The 18927-nt window shown below is 43.3% G+C and overlaps 1 protein-coding gene across 2 annotated transcripts in view; it reads left to right on the forward strand.

Annotated features, from left to right (window-relative positions):
• The window catches only part of HEATR3 (HEAT repeat containing 3), a 34078-nt gene that overhangs the window by 772 nt on the left and 14379 nt on the right, over window positions 1-18927 (forward strand). Inside the window, exons 2-9 of one of the 2 annotated variants that reach the window (XM_061594054.1) lie at window positions 98-177; window positions 2207-2408; window positions 3929-4401; window positions 8427-8599; window positions 9903-9990; window positions 10594-10706; window positions 11864-11973; window positions 15602-15742. In XM_061594054.1, coding sequence (XP_061450038.1) covers window positions 4279-4401; window positions 8427-8599; window positions 9903-9990; window positions 10594-10706; window positions 11864-11973; window positions 15602-15742 — 748 coding nt within the window. In that variant the 5' untranslated portion in view covers window positions 98-177; window positions 2207-2408; window positions 3929-4278. The remainder of the gene's footprint in view (window positions 1-97; window positions 178-2206; window positions 2409-3928; window positions 4402-8426; window positions 8600-9902; window positions 9991-10593; window positions 10707-11863; window positions 11974-15601; window positions 15743-18927) is intronic. The other variant, XM_061594055.1, reaches the window with a different exon arrangement.

Here is an 18927-nt window from a genome sequence, read left to right on the forward strand (position 1 = left end):
CCATGTTGGCTATGCTCGGCCTCCGCAGTCAGTTGCTGGAAATCACAGGGCAGAAGAGTTATCTTGTGCTAAAGTCCTGCTTGTATGTTTCCCATAGGCATCTGTGAAGCTGAACTTGACGGGCAACTAGCCTGATCCAGCAGGCTCTGCTTATGTTCTTAGTTACACCTTTTTAAGGTGAGCAGGGAATTTCCAAACTAGTGCTTGCTTCAAGATGCTATGCTGAGGTGGCATGTTTGCAGAGAATTACCTGGTAGGAGGGGCTGTTTTCATACCTTTGCCACCCACGGACTCTCTCCTACAACCCCTTCCTCTGGGCAGTTTTCATCTTATTTTTCTGCAGCCAAGCTCTGAGACCTAAAATAGGCCCTGTAGGAGAGGTTGAGAGGAGGGTTACATGGCAGCCCCAACATGAGTAATTTCCCCCCTAGAACTCATCCAAACCTGCTGGACTAGATGGGCCATTGGCCTGATCCAGCAGGCTCTTAAGTTCTAATCAGAGTGGACCCATTAAAATTAATGGACCTTAGTTATATCCCTTAATTTCAGTGGTTACTGTGAGTATACAACCAATACGCAACTTGAGTATTTCAGAAAAATAACTTTAAGAAGAGTTTTATGACTTTAAAAAAAAAGTACTTCAAGGGTTTCAGAACTTTGGGTTGACTGATAGTTAAAACTGGACTTGTCTTGGCATGATTAAAATTGAATTAGGCGGATAAAACTATTTTATATCTCAGTTAAATAGTTATTGAGTTAGCTAAAGAGTAACTTTATTCTTGTGGTTAGAAACAGCTCAGTTCACTAGAGTCTAAGGTACACACTATATACTTAAAGCACATTACTTCCCCCAAAGAATCCTGGGTACTGTAGTTTACCTCGCACAGAGCTACAATTCTCAGCACTTTTAAACTTACAGTTCCCAGGATCTTTTGAGGGAAGCTATAGCTGTTAGTGGTATAAAAGGGCTTTAAATGTATGGTGTGGATGCGATCTATGCTCAGTTTAGGAATTTGAGTTAGGAGGATGGAGCCTTAGTTCTGAAATTTTGATAAGGGAGAGCAAGCTGAATGTTGGTCCTAAGATTTCCTGCTTTCCAAAAATAAATAAAATAGCAGGGAAGGCCATTTCCCCTTCTCCCTACTAAAATGTCTGCTTGGGAAATAGAAGAGAAGTGCTTTCTACTTTGAAAGACTAGAACCTATTCCTGATACATGGGAAATCTAACTATTGCAACCCCTGACCATTCCGTAGAGTACTTTCCCTTGTTGCTGAGTATCATAATTATTCTAAAAAGTGCCTACAATTTTCTAGAAGGGTAGCCATGTGGCACCTTAAAGGCTAACACATTTCTTATGGCATAAGCTTTCATACACTAAAGTCCACTTCATCAGTGCATGTGATGTAGTAGATTTTGGCTCATGAAAGCTTATGCCATAACACTAATACTAAATAAACGTATATCCTGCTTAATGCCAGAATGGGCTGTAATAATAAAAATGTGAATAAAAGTGTTAGTCTTTAAGATGCCACAAGACTTTGTTAACGTTTTCTAAGCACTGTGCAGCGAATTCAAGACAACAATTTCTGCCAGCAGGCTCTCAGTGTAATAGGTGTGACAAAAAGTTTTAAAATATTTGTAAAAATTTGTGTGCTGTGTTTGCTGTTTTATTGTTAGCTGCTCTGGGCTTCTTTTGAGAGGTGGGTTAAAATCGTAATAAATAAATGGAAACTGAACGTGGAGGGAAGAGGAAAGCAAGCATATGTCGACCCCAGTTCTTGAAATTACACAATCTCAGCATTAGCTGATCTGGACAGGTATGCCTCCCTGCCTTTAAGAACACATTCTAAACAGAGGCCAGAGTGTGCTGCTCCTTACTTCTGAAGTCCCAGGGAGAATGGGGGAAGTAAAAACCTTTTTAGCTGCTCCTTCTCTGACAGATGGAGGGGGCCATGCTAGTCTTTCTCTTACCCAGATAGTCTTCCTGGGATATGGGCTGTGGCCTCTGAGAACCCTCTGCTGATGGCAGAGGACAAGACAGTGCTTCCTTTCACCCTTGCAGCCTAGAGCAACAATCAACTAAAGCAAAGAAAACAAAGCTAGCCCACAGATATTTAGTAAATGTGTGGAGGGCTTCTAGACAAGCAGGTCCATCTACAGTGCTTTCTTCTCCCTTTTTTAATAATTTATTTATTTTATTTTTAGGGATGCAGTGTGGTGTAGTGGTTAGAGTGCTGGATTAGGATCTTGGAGACTAGGGTTCCAATCTCCACTCAGCCATGAAGCTCACTGGGAAATCCTGGGCCAGTCACTGCCTCTCAGCCTAGCCAACCTCACAGGGTTGTTGTGGAGATTAAAGGAGGAGGTGGAGAACCATGTATGCCACACTGCACTCCTTGGAGAAAAGGTGAGATATAAATGCAATAAATCAAATAAATAAATAAAAAAGAAGGCTGCAGTTTTATGGTTGCCTACCTGGGCATCCATCCCATTTAAAATAATGGGAATTACTTTTGAGTAAATATATACAGGAGAGGGCACTTAGAGTTACACAAATATTTGCACAGACGGTGGTGCAAGTTTACCAGTTGCCATGCTGATTAATGCTATAATATGTACACTTACCTGACAGTAAAGCCAAGTGAATTCAGCTGGGTTAGTGTTGAGAGTTGCTAAGGCTTGGGTTGCAGTCCTCTATGCATGCTTATCTGGGAGTAAGGCTGCCAGTTTTCTCTTAGCGACAATTTAATCTGCACTGAATTTACTAGCACTTTCCTCCGAGTGAACATGCTGTGCACCCTCAGCTGGGAGTTGAACTCATTTACTTCTGAGCAAATGTGCATGGGATTATACTGTCTGGCTACAGGAGTATCCATGCCTACATGGGAGTAAATCCCATTGAGCTCAGACTTACTTCCAATGAATACGGACGGAGTTGGCAATGCAAAGCTGCAATCCTTTCCAACCTTACCTGGTGGTAACCCTTAATCCAAGCTGATGGGTCTTGCTTCTGAGTAAACATATACAGAATTGTGCTGTGTGTGGCTGCACGTCTGAGCATACTTACTGAACTCCAATAGAGCGTATTAGCGAGTAAACACAACTCAAAAACGCTCCCTAGGTCAGGGTTTATTCTAAGCTTGTTTTTTTCCTGATTCACAAGCAGCCAGCATACTGTCCACCCCCAAACTATTCATGTAATTAGTCCCATAATATACCATTAAAAGGTAAAGGTGTCCCCGCACTTATAGTGCGAGTCGTTTCCGACTCTTAGGGTGACGTCTTGCGACGTTTACTAGGCAGACCGTATATATGGGGAGGGATTGCCAGTTCCTTCCCCAGCCTTTCTTTACCCCCCAGCATATACCATTAGGAGGGCTTTTTTGTATGGGTCAGTACTCACCAGTACATAGCACCAGCACCTCTGTTATTTATTTTGCTGCCCATTTTGTCCTGGCACCCACAGTACTTTGATCAAGATACGAGTACCGGCACCTCGGATTTTTTTTTTTTTACCAAAAAAAGCACTGACTAGTAGTACAACAGATCCTCCGTGGCGCAGAGTGGTAAGCGGCGGTAACACAGCCGAAGCTCTGCTCACGGCCAGAGTTCAATTCCAACGGAAGGAGGAAGTCGAATCTCCGTAAAAGGGGTCGAGGTCCACTCAGCCTTCCATCCATCCGTGGTCGGTAAAATGAGTACCCGGCATATGCTGGGGGGTAAAGAAAGGCCGGGGAAGGAACTGGCAGTCCCACCCCATATATATGGTCTGCCTAGTAAATGTTCCAAGATGTCACCCTAAGAGTTGAAAACGACTCGCACTACAAGTGCGGGGACACCTTTACCTTTAGTAGTACAAGGCTGGAAGGATTTGAAAGGAACCAGTATTTATCCTCTATTTCTTTTTATCTTTTCTCACCTTTTTAGAAACTACCTACCTCCTGATGGTATCCCATATGCTCAACTGCACAAAAACGTATTTCAGACTGGACATTTTTTTTTGGACACTACACAAAATGTGTCTAGCTGCACATTAGAAAACACCTTGCCCTGGACAATCCCCGTTGCAATACGCCTTTCTCCTCCTCCGAGCCGGTTCTTGCGCCAGCCCAGCCGCCAGTGCAAAAGCATCCGGGGCGGGCGTTTCCCAGGGCGGCAGGGGCGCGTGCGCCGGAGCCCGCACACGTGGGGGAGGCCGGCCAGCCTGCTTGCCAGCGAGCCCGCCGTGATTACTCTCCGTCCTTCCTTGCTGTGGAAGCGTCCGGAGTGCCAAGACTATGGGCAAAAGCAAGACCAAGCGGTTCCGCCCGGCGCCGTTTACTCCAGCGGGTAGCCTTAGCGAACAAGGCGCGGAGGACGGAACAGCAGCAGGATCCCCGGCCGCGGAGCTGCTGGAAAAAGTAAGGGAGTGTGAGAAAGCTGATCCCGCCTCCTTCCCTCTCCGATCCCGCGAAGGGAAGCAACGCCTATGCGTACTGCAATGGGGTTTTCAAATAAGGTTTCTAACTTACCTGGGGGGAAAAGTCCGACCTAGTCTGCTCGGGTGCATGCTTCGAGGGATCCTGTTTAAAGTTGCCCACAGACCTGGCCTCCTTCTCCTGTGTCTTTATCTGGAGAACTTTTATTATTGTTTAATAATAATAATAATAATAATATTTTATATCCTGCTTTTCCTCCCAGAAGGAGCCCAGGGCGGCAAACAAAAACAATAAAAACACTCTAAAACATCTTAAAAACAAACTTTAAAATATATTAAAACAAAACATCTTTAAAAACATTGTTTTTTAAAAAAGCTTTAAAAGTATCTTAAAAAGCAATTCCAGCACAGACGCAGACTGGGATAAGGTCTCTGCTTAAAAGGCTTGTTGAAAGTGGAAGGTCATCAGTAGGCACCGAAAAGATAACAGAGATGGCACATGTCTAATATTTAAGGGGAGGGAATTCCAAAGGGTAGGTGCCGCCACACTAAAGGTCCGTTTCCTATATTGTACAGAACCGATATCCTGATAAGATGGTATCTGCAGGAGGCCCTCACCTGCAGAGCATAGCAATCGACTGAGTATATAAGGGGTAATATGATTTTTTCAGGTATCCTGATCGCAAGCTATATAGGGCTTTGTACACCAAAATCAGAACCTTAAACTTAGCCCAGTAGCTAATGGGTAGGCAGTGCAACTTTTTCAGCAGTGGGGTGACATGTTGGCGATACCCTGCCCCAGTGAGCAGTCATGCCACCGCATTTTGCACCAGCTGCAGCTTCCCGACGAACCTCAAGGGCAGCTCCGCATAGAGCACATTACAGTAATCCAGCCTGGAGGTTACCAGCAAGTGAAACTTTTAATAAAGGGCACATTGCTGAGACTTGTTATCTTGCTGATTGCTGTAGATCAAGCTCCTGATGAAAGCATAGCTACAGCGTTTAATCTGACAACTTGGCAGCCAGGAGAAGAGGGATAGATTGGTGTCCCTTGTACCATCTTTTTATGGTGATGGTGCCTGCAAAATGTAACCCTCCTAACAAGGAAAGTTGCTTTGCGCCCCAGTGCTTAATTTCTACAAACAAAAATGCAGAGGTTTGAACAGCATCTGGAAGCCCTTCTCTGTCGTTAAACAGTGGTGCAAGGAAATGCACTTTGCATTGGTTCAGGGGAACTATGTATTCAAAATATCTGTCTGGCCTGCCTATAAAATTCAATTAATATTAAGTAGCTACTGTAACTATTTACTATGAAAGTTCTGGGAGGACAGGTCAGTTTCACAACTGCACCTAAAGAATAGTTAAGTGGATGTGTTTGGGAGAAAGGAGTTTGACATCTCATGTATTCCATATCATCCAAGGTTGAAGGCGATATGGATAGACTCTGGAGCTGAACACAAACTAAGCCCACCCTGCATCCCTGTTGTGCAAAAGGATTGCAAACCAGAAAAGTGAGATCCTTCACAGGGAGGGTGTTAACTTTTAAATTCCTGTTCAGTATCTAGTACAGTCTCCCCTACCAGGCTGGAATGTGTTCTCGAACTCTGATAATGCCTCTTGCTTGCTGGGTGAAGGATAGAAGGTGGCTGTGAGTGTGTGTAGAAACTTGCCTTCTGTACAAAGGTCATATTTACATGTGTTGCTCCACCCACTTCTGCCTCTGGCCCCACCCACCAGTGGCATGTGGCCCCTATAAGGTTGCCCAGAAGCAAATGTGGCCCTCGAACTGAAAAAGGTTTTCCACAACTGCTCTAGAAGTTTTGGACTACAGCTCCCATCAGCACTGGCCAGCACACCTGTACTGCCTGGGGCTGATGGGAGAAATAGTCCAAAACATCTGGAGAGCACCAGGTTGAGGGAGATTAATTTAGCATATAGGAAGACCCTAATGAGATGGGAGGTTCTACTACAACCCCTTACTAGACTGTCAGGGGTCCCTATATATACTTGTATTACGTCTCCCTTGACAGTTTAAGGGGGTAGATTTGACCCTGGAGCCTCTGCTTGCTGATGTCCACTCTAAAGAGTGGCACTGGAGCTTTTCTATTTGGAAGTCGTATATTAAAAGAGCACCATGCTTGATCAGATCAAAGGCTCATCTAGTCTACCCTCCTGTTTCCAAGAATGGGTAGCCAGGTGCTGGCAAACAGGGCATCACACTCCTCAGTTATTTGTCTCCAGGATCAGGTACACTGTGTCTCGAAATGTAGTGCCTTTTTAGGGCCAAAGCACATAGGACGTTTGTCACTTGGTTTGCCAATGATTGCAAGCTGTTTCTTTTGTAAATTGCCGAGTGGTGGGGTGGAGATCTGGATTGGGACCCTTTGCACCCTGCTGTGATCCCAGTCTGGATCAGGGTCCTTGCTCCTGCCCTGAACAGAAGCTCTTTTCCCAGTACAAATTGCAGGTCAGAAGTGGTGTTCCTTGCTGCTGTTAATGGCAGTAGTGTAGTGTGGCAAATTCAGAAGTGCAGCATGGGTCCCTTCATGATAGTGACAGTTTTGTACTCTTCTAAGATGATACAACCTTTTATGATTATAGAATAATCTGGCCAGGCTTGAATGCTGCTTTCTGCTTCTCAGTCACTGTCACCATTTGACTGTCCTTTCTCACTATAAGACATATTGCTTGAATTCAGTGTCTACACATTAATTTCCTGCTGCTGCCAAGCTGCTCGATGATGTAGATGAGATGCTATCATCAGGATTCACTGTCTCTTCTTCTGCAGTTACAGAATTCTCCCTCTCCACAACTTGTCTTGGCTTTTTGAAGTAGAAACTAATTAACAGCTTGCTTGCAATTGGACACTCATTGGGACTTTCCCCTTAAATGTTGATTGGCCTGTAGGATGCTGGAGACATAAGGACCTCCTGGGACCTGGATCCCAAAAAAGTGAGGGGTCTAAGACCCCCCGGGATCCCAGACGACTACACCGCTGTGTAACTGTTACCTGTAACTATTTATTTAGAATACTTGCCTCCTGCTTTATAGCCCTGAGAATTTCTCAAAGCAGCTTACAAATGATTCTCACAACAAATAACCACATATCAGAAATAACTCGGTGCTCTGGTGGTGCCAGGATTATTTAAGGCAGGAGTGGGGAACCCCTTCCAGCTTGAGGGCTGCTTTCCCTTCTGGACAACTTTCCAGGGGCCACATGCTGGTGGTGGAAGTGGCCAAAGTTTTCCTTTGTATAGCAGGCTGTTTTCCAGAAATGCTCGTGCGTGGCTATCTTCCATATCATGCACAGCTCTGTATCTTCCATCCAGGGAACCAAGAGGCATTAGAGTTCAGGGACACATTCCAACCAGGCAAAAGCTCCCATGGAGGGTGCAATTCAGGGTCGATGAGGGGTGTGGCCTAGGGAGAGGGTGTGTGGCTAAAGAGGGGTATGGCCTGGGGGAGAATCCTGAGGTCATAGAATCATAAAGTTGGAAGGGGCCTTGTAGGCCATCGAGTCCAACCCCCTGCTCACAGCAGGAAATCCACAGCTAGAGTATCTCCCGCAGATAGCTGTCCAGCCTCTGCTTGAAGGTCCAGACAGAGAGGGCTGGAGGATTGCATTTGGCTCTTGAGCTTGAGGATCCCTGTCCTTGATCTAGTAGACATTCATACTTGATCTTCCCTGATGCTGTGTTTTGGCCTCTACCTATTAGGCAGCAGAGTCCGCTGAGGCCCTCCAGGGCAAGGGAGTGGGGCTGCGCAGCTGGAACTCAGCCAGTCCCTAGCAAAGGCAAATCTTCTCTTAGGTCCAGCAAGGGGTGGTAACTGTAGGGAGTGCATGGTCCCCAAATCAGTATTGTTATTTCTGCATTGCTCTGATGTCAGCTTCTGGCCCCTGATCTTTTAACCTCCCTCTGTGCCTCTCTCTCTAGCGTCAGCACCCCAGCAGGCTGTGGACCCCTGACATTTTAACCTCCCTCTGTCTCCCTCTCTCTTTCTCTCAAGCTTCAGCACCCCAGCGCCGATGTGAGAGAATTTGCCTGTGCCAGCATTTCCAAGCTCTTGCAGCAGAAGCAGACAATCCCAGCTTTTGTGCAAAGAGATGTTGTCCGGTGTTTAGGCCCCATGCTTCTCGATAAGAGCCTGGCGGTTCGAGAGACGGCGGCGGGAGCTCTCCGGTAAGTGACGGATAGTGGCGAGGTGGCAGAGCAGACTATGAAAGAGCATTCTTCTGAAGCGTGCTTGCGGGGATGTGCTCTGAGATGCTGTGAGTGTCTTGCAGACTACTTTTGACCTGAAATGCGTAAGAACAGTCTTCTGGATCACATCAAAGGTCCATTTATCCAACATTCTGGTTCTGGCAACAGCCGGCCTGATGCTTTAGCAAGCAGCCAAATAGGACGTGAAGATAATGGGTCTTTCCAAGCTGTTGTCTTCAGCGTCTGGTATTTAGAGGTATACTGTTTCTGAACAAGGAGGTTCTATTTAGCTATGGTTTTTAGCTGTTGATAAAACTGTGTATTTGGTGTAATCTTTCTTTCTAAAAGCCATCTAGGTGCATGGCCGTTGGCCACATCTTGTGGCAATAAATCTCATAGGTGAATTCCATTGAGCGTAGAGGGAATAGCACTTAGGAAGATAGGTTTGTGGGAAGATTTGGTAACCTGAATGCCTTCTTTGCTTTTTCGGGGACAGATGAGGGATCAGATCTTTTGTGTATTAGATCAGGGAGGCACCTTGATCTTGGTTCTAGATCTTTTGGAAAATATATTTCTTAAAACATTTATAGATGAATAAGTAAGGCAGTTTGTTTTCAAGGGGAAGAATGCCATAGCTGCTTTTCAGCTTGATGGGAAGAAATACCTTGCACAGATTTAACAGTATGTGCCCGTAGTGGGGAACCTGCAGACCTTTTTAGGTTCACCCAACCCCTCCATTTAGACTGTTGACTTAGGCTGCAATCCAATACACTCTTACCTGGGAGTAAGTCCCATTGAACCCAATGGAGCTTACTTTGAAGTAGACATGTATTGGATTGCAGCCTCATTGACTGTTCAGGAGGGAGGGGATGGAAATGTGGGGAGATGGAACAGAGGGGCTAGTATCTTGAACAGTCGCATTCCATACTGCAGCATTTTGGTCGCATTTGTGTGATAGAAACAGAGGACCAGATTTTCTCTAATTTGACAGAGGCCCAAGGCTAACAGCAGCAGTACAATTATTAGAAGCCTCTTTCCTCACTAACTCTTTTGTGGCACCCAAGGGACAATATATTTGTTGTTCAACAATTTTAAGTTTTTGTTCTAATTTAGTTGAAATTCCAGTAGAAATTCTTCTTCATTTCTCTGATTATGTATTGTTATTGCTACAGATAATGGGGGGGGGAAACCCTTAATTAATACATTGGTGATAAGTTTTTGTTTTGTTTTTAACAAAGAAAAAAATAAGCATCTGATCCAAAGCTTTTTGGCTTTGTTACAGAAACCTCAGCGCTTGTGGAGGATTTGACGTTTGCGATGATATGGTCACAAAAGATATCATGACTCCTCTTGTAGCCCTGTTGAAAGAGGTATGCAGCTAGCATGGTGGCAAAGAAACTGAGCTGAGGATCAGGAAGTGCCCAGTTCAAATCCTTCCTCTGCTGTCAACTCACTAGGTGGCCATAAGTAAGCCACACAATCTTATCCTCAGTTTTCCCTCCCCCCATCTGTAGTAGTATGGAGGATAATAATACTGACCTACATTTTCAGAGTTGTTGTAAGGTGAAGGGCGTGGGAGACCTTTGGCCTGCAGACCAATCTTACTCCACCAGCAGGGGTGTAGTTTATGCTCACCTGGAGGCCATTTGCTGCTCATCCTAGGTGAGTGTCAACAGTGTCACAGTTGCATCTCTATTTAAAAGGAAGGAAGCCAAAGAAAGCAAAACAAAAAATCCTGCAAAGAAAAAAAATAAGGGATTGCTTCTGTAGTACAAAAAGGATTGATAGTTTGCTTCCTGATGCAAGCATTCCTTCAGAAACTAGGGAAGAAGTCGTCCTCCCCTAGCTAGCTTCACAGTTCAAGTACCGTTATTCCAGGAATCTCAGCACTAGGGGATTGTTAGGTGTGTGCTTTTATTTATTCTGCTTTTGATTCTTCCCCCACCCCCATTTTTAAAAACTTACCTGCCCAGTGTCGGGCAGGACTGGAGGAGAACAATGGCTCTCTGAAGGAAACCAAAGATACAAACAAGAGCCATGCTGAAGACATCGCCAATGAGGCAGTGAACCTTCTCTGGAATGTCTGGTAAGCTCCATGTTGAAATACTTGGGTTCCATCTGCACTATACATTTAAAGCAGTAACATATCACTTTAAACCGTCTTCCCCAAAGAATTCTGGGAACTGTAGTTTGTTAAAGGTTCTGAGAGTTGTCAGGAGACCCCTGTTCCCCTCACACAGCTACCATTCCCAAAGTGGTTTAACAATCGGTCCCTCTTCCCAGGGAACTCTGGGAACTGTGAGGGGAATAGGGATCTCCTGACAACTCTCTGCATTGTTAACAACTGGTGCTAGGGCCGGATCAAGGTTTGAAGGTCTCACTGGGGCCTATTTAACAAAATAAACTTATCGGGGGAGGGAAGAAGTTTGAGGCCTCAAAATGAATAGATGTTGGCTTGCATTTATGATAAAACAAACAAAAAAAGAGCCAAGTGTAAGGATCAGTGTACCGTAGGGGTAACCAATGTGGTGCTGTCCAGATGTTCTTGGACTACAACCCCCATCAGCTCCAGCCAGCATGGTCAGTGGTCAGGGGTGATGGAGTCCAGCAACATTTGGAGGGTACCATGTTGACTACCCCTGGTGTACACAGTCCAAATAGGTTTCAGGAAGCAATTGTCATTGATAAGTTGCACATTAAATATAAAGAGAGCAGCGAGGTCCTCCGTCCACTGAATGGTTGGTGGTGCAGATTTTTCCTTCTAATAACTGGAGTTAAATCTCTTTATGACCATAAGTATTCTTATAATCCATTTATGTTGTCCATCTGACCGTTCCCAGAGCATAGGGACATATCTTAGAAGCATGGGAGTGCCTGTGAATTTCAGTGATGTTTCTAAAATTAAATTAATCCATAAAATAATTTGATTCCAAAAGTCAAGTTCAAACAATTGGTTGAGAAGCTGGCTTGTTACAACAAACCATAGTTCAGATTAACCACAGTTTAGAGTTTAACTTGAGGTTAATCTAAAGCAGACATGGAAGTTTCTGATCTCTTCCTCATGGTTGTGAGGAGGGAGAACAAGCTGTGGGATTTCCTTGGAATGCTACACCGTAGTTTAGCATTATGTGTGAACCGGGCCATTGTATCATTTTTTTCTTTGTTTCTAGGGCCATTTTTTAAAAATTGTTTTCGTGGATTTTTCAAGGCTCTTTGCTAAAATTTGTTTTGTTTCTCTGTCAGCGAATGTAATAGTACAGCAGTGTCTATATTCAACAAACAAGGTTGCTTGGATGTTGTGCTGCAGTATCTGAAGAGATTTCAAACAAATGTGGACTTGGCTATTGCAGTGGGTGAGTAGAGAAAAATGGTTGTATGGTTTTTTTCAGATGAACAGAGTCTATATCAGGTGTTTCTTGCTGAGATGAAAATCCTAAGTCTACCAGCAGCAGAAATCATTAGGCTGTTGGCAACTTGGGACAGAAGGGGTAAGGGTTCACTTATTCTATAGTAGTAGCCTTGTATCTGACGTTGCTCAGGAATTTTAAGAAACCAAAAAAAAAAATCAGTGCAGTTTTGAAAGGTTCAGTCTGCCATCTTGATTCAAAATGGCATCCCAATTGTATCTAAACATAGATGAAAACCTGTTCCTTGATCTCAGGAACCATCATGCAGTATCTGTTTAAATTCACTACAGATTTTAAAGGTGCAGTCTGCCATCTTGATTCAAACTGGCAGCCAATTGTATCCAGATGTGGATGAAAACTTGCACCTTTTGCTCAGCAACTGTCATGCAAAATGTGGTTACGATATCTTAGGAGGTGTCCAAATGCATAGAGAATGTCCAAACAATTTCCAAATATATAGTCGATTTTAAAAAATGTATATCCTGCTTTTACATGTTAAATAAATGCCAAAGCCGCATATGGCAAAATAATTAAATAAAAAATCCCACAGCCACATTTGAAATGCCACAATAGATAAAGATCAAACAACGATCTCTCTCTCTCTCTCCCTCTCCCCCTCCCTCCCTCCCCCTCCCTCCCTCCCTCTCTCCCTCCCTCTCCCTCTCTCCTGGTACAGAAGGGACAGCTGCAGTTGGTGGAAACCTGTTATAGGTGAAGAAACATACACCACTTGAAACCTCTAAGCAGTTTCCATAAAATATAAATATGCATTAAAATACGTGCAAGATATTTGATTGTCTCACCCCGTATATACCCAGTCAATTACTAGGCTCTGCAGTTGAGGGCCTCCTGCAGATAACATCTTATCAGGAGGTCTTTTCCACACAAAGTAGAAATCTGGGCTTTAGCACTGTAGCAATTACTCTTTGGAATTTCCTCCCCTTAAATATTAGTCAGGTATCATCTCTGTTGTCTTTTTGGCACCTGCTAAGACCTTCCTCTTTCAACAAGCCTTTTAAGTAGAGACTTTTGTCCCAGTCTGCATCTGTATTGGAATAGTTTTGAAGATAGTTTTTATCACTTGTTGTTTGCTGCCGTGCATTCCTTTTGGGAGGAAGGTCAGGATATCAGATTAATAAATAATAAAATTATTGATAAAAACCAGAAGTTAAAACAAGTTAGCCTAATCCACCAGGACCGATATAAATAAAACCAGTAGTTAAAAACATACATTAAAAATAAAATTACGTATTAAAAGGGAGTTCCAGGCTGGTTGTATCGAAAATCAGAGTAAAGCTAAAGAAGACCAACAAAGCAATCATAACACCAAAATACAATTTAAATAACATCCCAGAAGCATATAAAGATCAAATAAGGAACAGGTTTGAGGCTTTAAACTTCGTTGACAGAGAACCAGAAGAACTATGGAATGAAGTCAGGGACGTTATCAGAGAAGAATGCAAAAAGACAATACCTCTAGTTAAAAAGAGAGAAAGACCTCAGTGGATGACTAAAGAAACTCTTCAAATGGTTAAAGAGAGAAGGAAAGCAAAAGCAAAAAGAGATAGAAACACAGTCAGAACCCTAAATGCAACAATACAGTGACTAGTACGTAGGGACAAAGAGAACTATTACAATAGTTACTGTACAGAAATAGAAGAGGACAACAAAAAGGGTAGAACAAGAGCCCTGTTCCAAAAGATTAGAGAAATGAAAGGGAAATTTAAACCAAGAGTAGGGATGTTGAATAATCAACAGGGAAACACACTGACTGACCAAGATGAAATAAAAGGAAGATGGAAGCAATACACTGAAGAACTCTATAAAAGAGATGACAGGATGACAGATTCATTCATGGAGGAACCATATGATGAAGCACCAGAAATTTTAGAATGCGAGGTGAAAGCTGCTCTTAAAATACTTGGAAGAAACAAATCACCAGGAATAGATGGCAAACCAATAGAGTTGCTACAAGCTACCGAGACTGAATCAGTCCAAATTTTGACAAAAATCTGTCAAGAAATATGGAAAACTAAACAATGGCCCACAAACTGGAAGCGTTCCATATACATCCCAATTCCAAAGAAAGGGGATCCCAGGGAATGCAGTAATTATTGAACTATTGCCTTAATATCCCATGCAAGTAAAGTAATGCTCAAGATTCTACAACAAAGGCTCTTGCCATATATGGAGCGAGAAATGCCAGACTTCCAAGCTGGATTTAGAAAGGGAAGAGGTACCAGAGATCATATCGCAAACATACGTTGGATAATGGAACAGACCAAGGAATTTCAGAAGACAATCACCCTGTGCTTTATAGATTACAGCAAAGCCTTTTGACTGTGTAGATCATGAAAAACTATGGAATGCTTTAAAAGAAATGGGGGTGCCACAGCATCTGATTGTCCTGATGCGCAACCTATACTCTGCACAAGAGGGTACTGTAAGGACAGAATATGGAGAAACCGATTGGTTCCCCATTGGAAAGGGTGTGAGACTGGGGTGTATTTTATCACCCTATTTGTTTAACCTATACGCAGAACATATCATACGGAAAGCAGGATTGGACCAAGAAGAAAGAGGTGTGAAAATTGGAGGGAGAAATATCAATAATGTCAGATATGCAGACGATACCATACTACTAGCAGAAACCAGTAATGATTTGAAACGAATGCTGATGAAAGTTAAAGAGGAAAGCACAAAAGCAGGACTACAGCTGAATGTCAAGAAGACTAAAGTAATGACAACAGAAGATTTATGCAACTTTACAGTTGACAATGAGGACCTTGGCACAATCATTAACCAAAATGGAGACAATAGTCAAGAAATCAGAAGAAGGCTAGGACTGGGGAGGGCAGTTGTGAGAGAACTAGAAAAGGTCTTCAAATGCAAAGATGTATCACTGAACACTAAAGTCAGGATCATTCAGACCATGGCATTTCCGATCTCTATGTATGGATGTGAAAGTTGGACAGTGAAAAAAGCTGATAAGAGAAAAATCAACACATTTGAAATGTGGTGTTGGAGAAGAGCTTTGCGGATACCATGGACTGCAAAAAAGACAAATAGTTGGGTGTTAAGAACAAATTAAACCAGAACTATCACTAGAAGCTAAAATGATGCAACTGAGGTTATCATACTTTGGACACATCATGAGAAGACATGATTCACTAGAAAAGACAATAATGCTTGGAAAAACAGAAGGGAGTAGAAAAAGAGGAAGGCCAAAGAAGAGATGGATTGATTCCATAAAGGAAGCCACAGACCTGAACTTACAAGATCTGAAGAGGGTGGTTCATGACAGATGCTCTTGGAGGTCACTGATTCATAGGGTCGCCATAAGATGTAGTCGAGTTGGAGGCACATAACCACAACAACAGCCAGGCTGTAGGTGCTGCCACATTGCAATATCAATTCCTTGCAAGTGCAGAACAAACCTTATACAGCATTTGTAAAAGTGCCAGTTTTGCAGATCAGAGTGGTTGAGTGGGCACATATGGGTAAGGCGATCCTTATCCTTATTCTGAGAGAAAATTTAAATCCTAAATTTAAATGCTTTCCTCTATCTCCACAGCATCCTGTTTACAAGCAGTGACAGAAGATAATCCAGACTTGCTGTCGTCCTTTGATGCTTCTGCACACCAAGTGCTGGAAATGGTCATGTTATCATTGGACAAAGCCTTGGAGCACATTCTTCTACGAACACTGGTGGCAGGTAGGTTTCAAGTGGATATCACCTACAGTATTGGTCTTCGGTGGTATTTAGGGGATGGGCCATAGCTCAGTCGTAGAGCGCATGTTTCATGTGCAAAAGGCCCCAGGTTCCCTGGCATTTCCCAGTGGAGGTGGAAAAGACCCCCATCTGTAGACAAGGGGGGCAGGGGTAGGATCCAGCCTGTAGGCCGGATCGTGAGCTCCCCCAGCCTCTGAAGGCCACTTTGACAGGTGTGCGGGGCTGACATCAGAGGACTGACCTTCAAAGGAAAAAATCGGGATTGCATTCTTAATGCCTCGCTGCAAAGGAATAATGAAGACAGCATTCTGATTGTGCTCTTGAGGCTTCCTTGGCAAAAACCCAAAAAACCCCCAGCCGTTGTAGAATTTGGTGCCTTTTTCAGCGGCTATGCAGGGCAACAATAAAAGGTACCAAATGAAAAAAGTGCTGGTTTTTAATGTATTTTTATTTAGTATTTTATAGTTTTTATTCTGTACCAACAAGAGAAGCATAAAACAAAACAATAAGATAACAACAGTACAGCTGTCTGCATACAATGAAAAAGTTTAAGTAGATACAGTTAAATAGATATATTATGGGGTTCAGGGAGGGTAGTTTAAGGATTAAACTTCAAGAACTCTTGTTTTTAAAAGTGCTGACTTTTTTATGCAAAGGACACATTGGGAACACACTTAAGAGCGTACTCCCGATTAAGAACGTAAGAATAGCCTGTTGGATCAGGCCAGTGGCCCATCTATCTCACAGTGGCCAACCAATTGCCTATGGGAAGCCTGCAAGCAGGACCTGAGTGCAAGAGCACTCTCCCTCCTGCAGTTACCAGCAACTGGTATTTGAAAGCATTCTCCTCTGACCATTGAGGTTGAGCATAGCCATTGTAGCTAGTAGCCACTGATAGCATTTTCCTCCATGAATAGTTTTACTATGGGCTGCGTGAAGGAAGTCCTTTCTGTTGTCTGTCCTGAATCTTCCAACATTCAGCTTCACTTGATGTTCGCGGGTTCTAGTGTTACGAGAGAGTGGGAAAAGCATGTCTCTATCCAGTTTCTCCATGCCATGCATAATTTTATACACTTCTTCCTTGTAGCCACAAGTTTCCTGCACCTGACATTGCATATGGTGGGTGTGGTTTGCCCAAAGTGGTCTGGTGGCCTAGTTGGGCCCATAGGTTTGAGGCTTCCCACCACTAGTGGAGACAACACTGAGGTAGATGGGCCAATGGTCTGACTCTGTATAAGCCAGCTTCATAAGTACTTGGGATAAGCTTTATACATGGGCTGGTTCAGACAATCTAGGCAGCAAATGCTAAGAGACTACTCCCAAATCTAGTGCAGCCATTGCTACCTCCACCCTGCCCCTATGTTCAGTTTCATCTCCCAAATCCTTCAGAGCATGGGTTCCCAAACTGGCCTGTGGACCACCAGTGCCCTGTGAGCTTCATTCAGGTGGTCCGTGGCATGTCTGTAATAATTCAGTTAAAAGCCATACACAGCTAGCACAGCACATTATGATTGCTAACAGGCAGAAAACATCGTCAAGTGGTCCACCAAAGCCCTCAGAAATTTTCAGGTGGTCCATAAGGGAAAAACGTTTGGGAACAGCTAATGAGAATCCCATTAACCCACTATTAGTAAATGGTTTCCAAAGGCTTCATTTATTAAATTCTGCCCGAGCTTACCATGTTTGCTGGTTCTTGAGAGAGAAAGAAAGAGAGACATTTTTATTGCAGCTTGTGAAGTTGTTTTAATAATGATTTCACCTCCTGGGTGTTTGGCGCATGCTGGCAATGCAGTTTGATCTCCGCTATAACTGGGTCGATGTCATAGCAGCAGCAACAGGCATAGTTTGCAAAACTCCAGTGTCCTAGGCCAAACAAACTATGCTTTATCAGTATATTGTGATCGAGGTGTGTGTAATGTAATGTGATAATTTTATTTGTTTAGCAATAAGCCATAACATAAAAGACAGAGTTGGGCCACAGATTTGGCTCTTAATTTCCTGGCTGCCAATGCAAATGAGGAAACATGCATTGAAACAGAATTTTCCTCGTCTAATAACAAAAAGCACACAAACTCACTTGGTGAAACAAAATTCCTCCTATGGCTAAACTCAAGACAGATATTTTGCAGGAGGATTTTTATGTGAAATTTATAACCCACCCTTCTTTCCTGAAGTGAACCCAGGGTGGCCAAGACTAGTTCTACATAAAAAAGAAATTCAAAACAACACTCTAGCCATGTTAAAAGACAGCTGTTAATACTCAAATTGTAAAACCTTCATAAAACGTTCTATCCCAGGGGTTCCCAAACTGTGATCCATGGACCAGCATTCCTAAGCTTCATTCAGGTGATCCACGGCATGTCTATACAGTTAAAAATACAGCAGTTAGCCTAGTGCACTACAATTGCTACAAAAGGCAGAAAAATCAAGTGGTCCGGGAGACCCTCAGAAATTTCAATTGGTCTATGGGAAAAAAAGGTTTGGGGACCACTGATCTACCCAAAACCTGGACAAATGTTAAAAAGTCAACATTTCTCCTCAATGTCATTAAAGAGGAGGACTGCCTGATTTCCCCTGGGAGTTCCATAGCCAGGGTGCTACCACTGTTAAGCCTTTGCCTTGGGTCCGTGTTATTTGAGCCTCTCTATATTGTTGAGATCATGAGGAGGGCCTCTCCCCCAGATCACAGGTTAGGAGATATTGGTGGAAGTGCTTTCAAATACTTGGGTTCCAAGTCATCCAAGGGCAAATACAACCTTAGTACCTCTTCTTCTTTACTGTTAGCTTATCTACACGTTCAGCAGAATCATGTGATACAGCTGTTCTTGGATGTGACTTTTTCAGGGCAGATATGGAATTGCATATGATTCAAATGTTCTCTGATGGAAGGAACTCCCTGCATGTCAAAAGTTAGAATGTCAGGGAGAAGGTTAGCCTAGAACTCCTCTCCCTAACAGACTTGTTTTCTATGTGTAAGGAGATGTTTTTAATGGAGGAGTGCTCAGATGTATGGATCTCATTCCGCCTGCAGTCTGCTGTGGGGCAGTCCCTGAGAAATGACATCACACAGTTCTGCTGCATGTATAGATTGGGTGTTAAGTTCCACTAGCACACTAATAGGGAAACTCACTTATTGGGGAGAGAATTACTTCTGAGTAAACAAGTAC

The sequence above is a fragment of the Rhineura floridana genome, chromosome 13 (genome assembly GCF_030035675.1).
Source record: "Rhineura floridana isolate rRhiFlo1 chromosome 13, rRhiFlo1.hap2, whole genome shotgun sequence".
In the NCBI taxonomy this organism is placed as follows: Eukaryota; Metazoa; Chordata; class Lepidosauria; order Squamata; family Rhineuridae; genus Rhineura; species Rhineura floridana.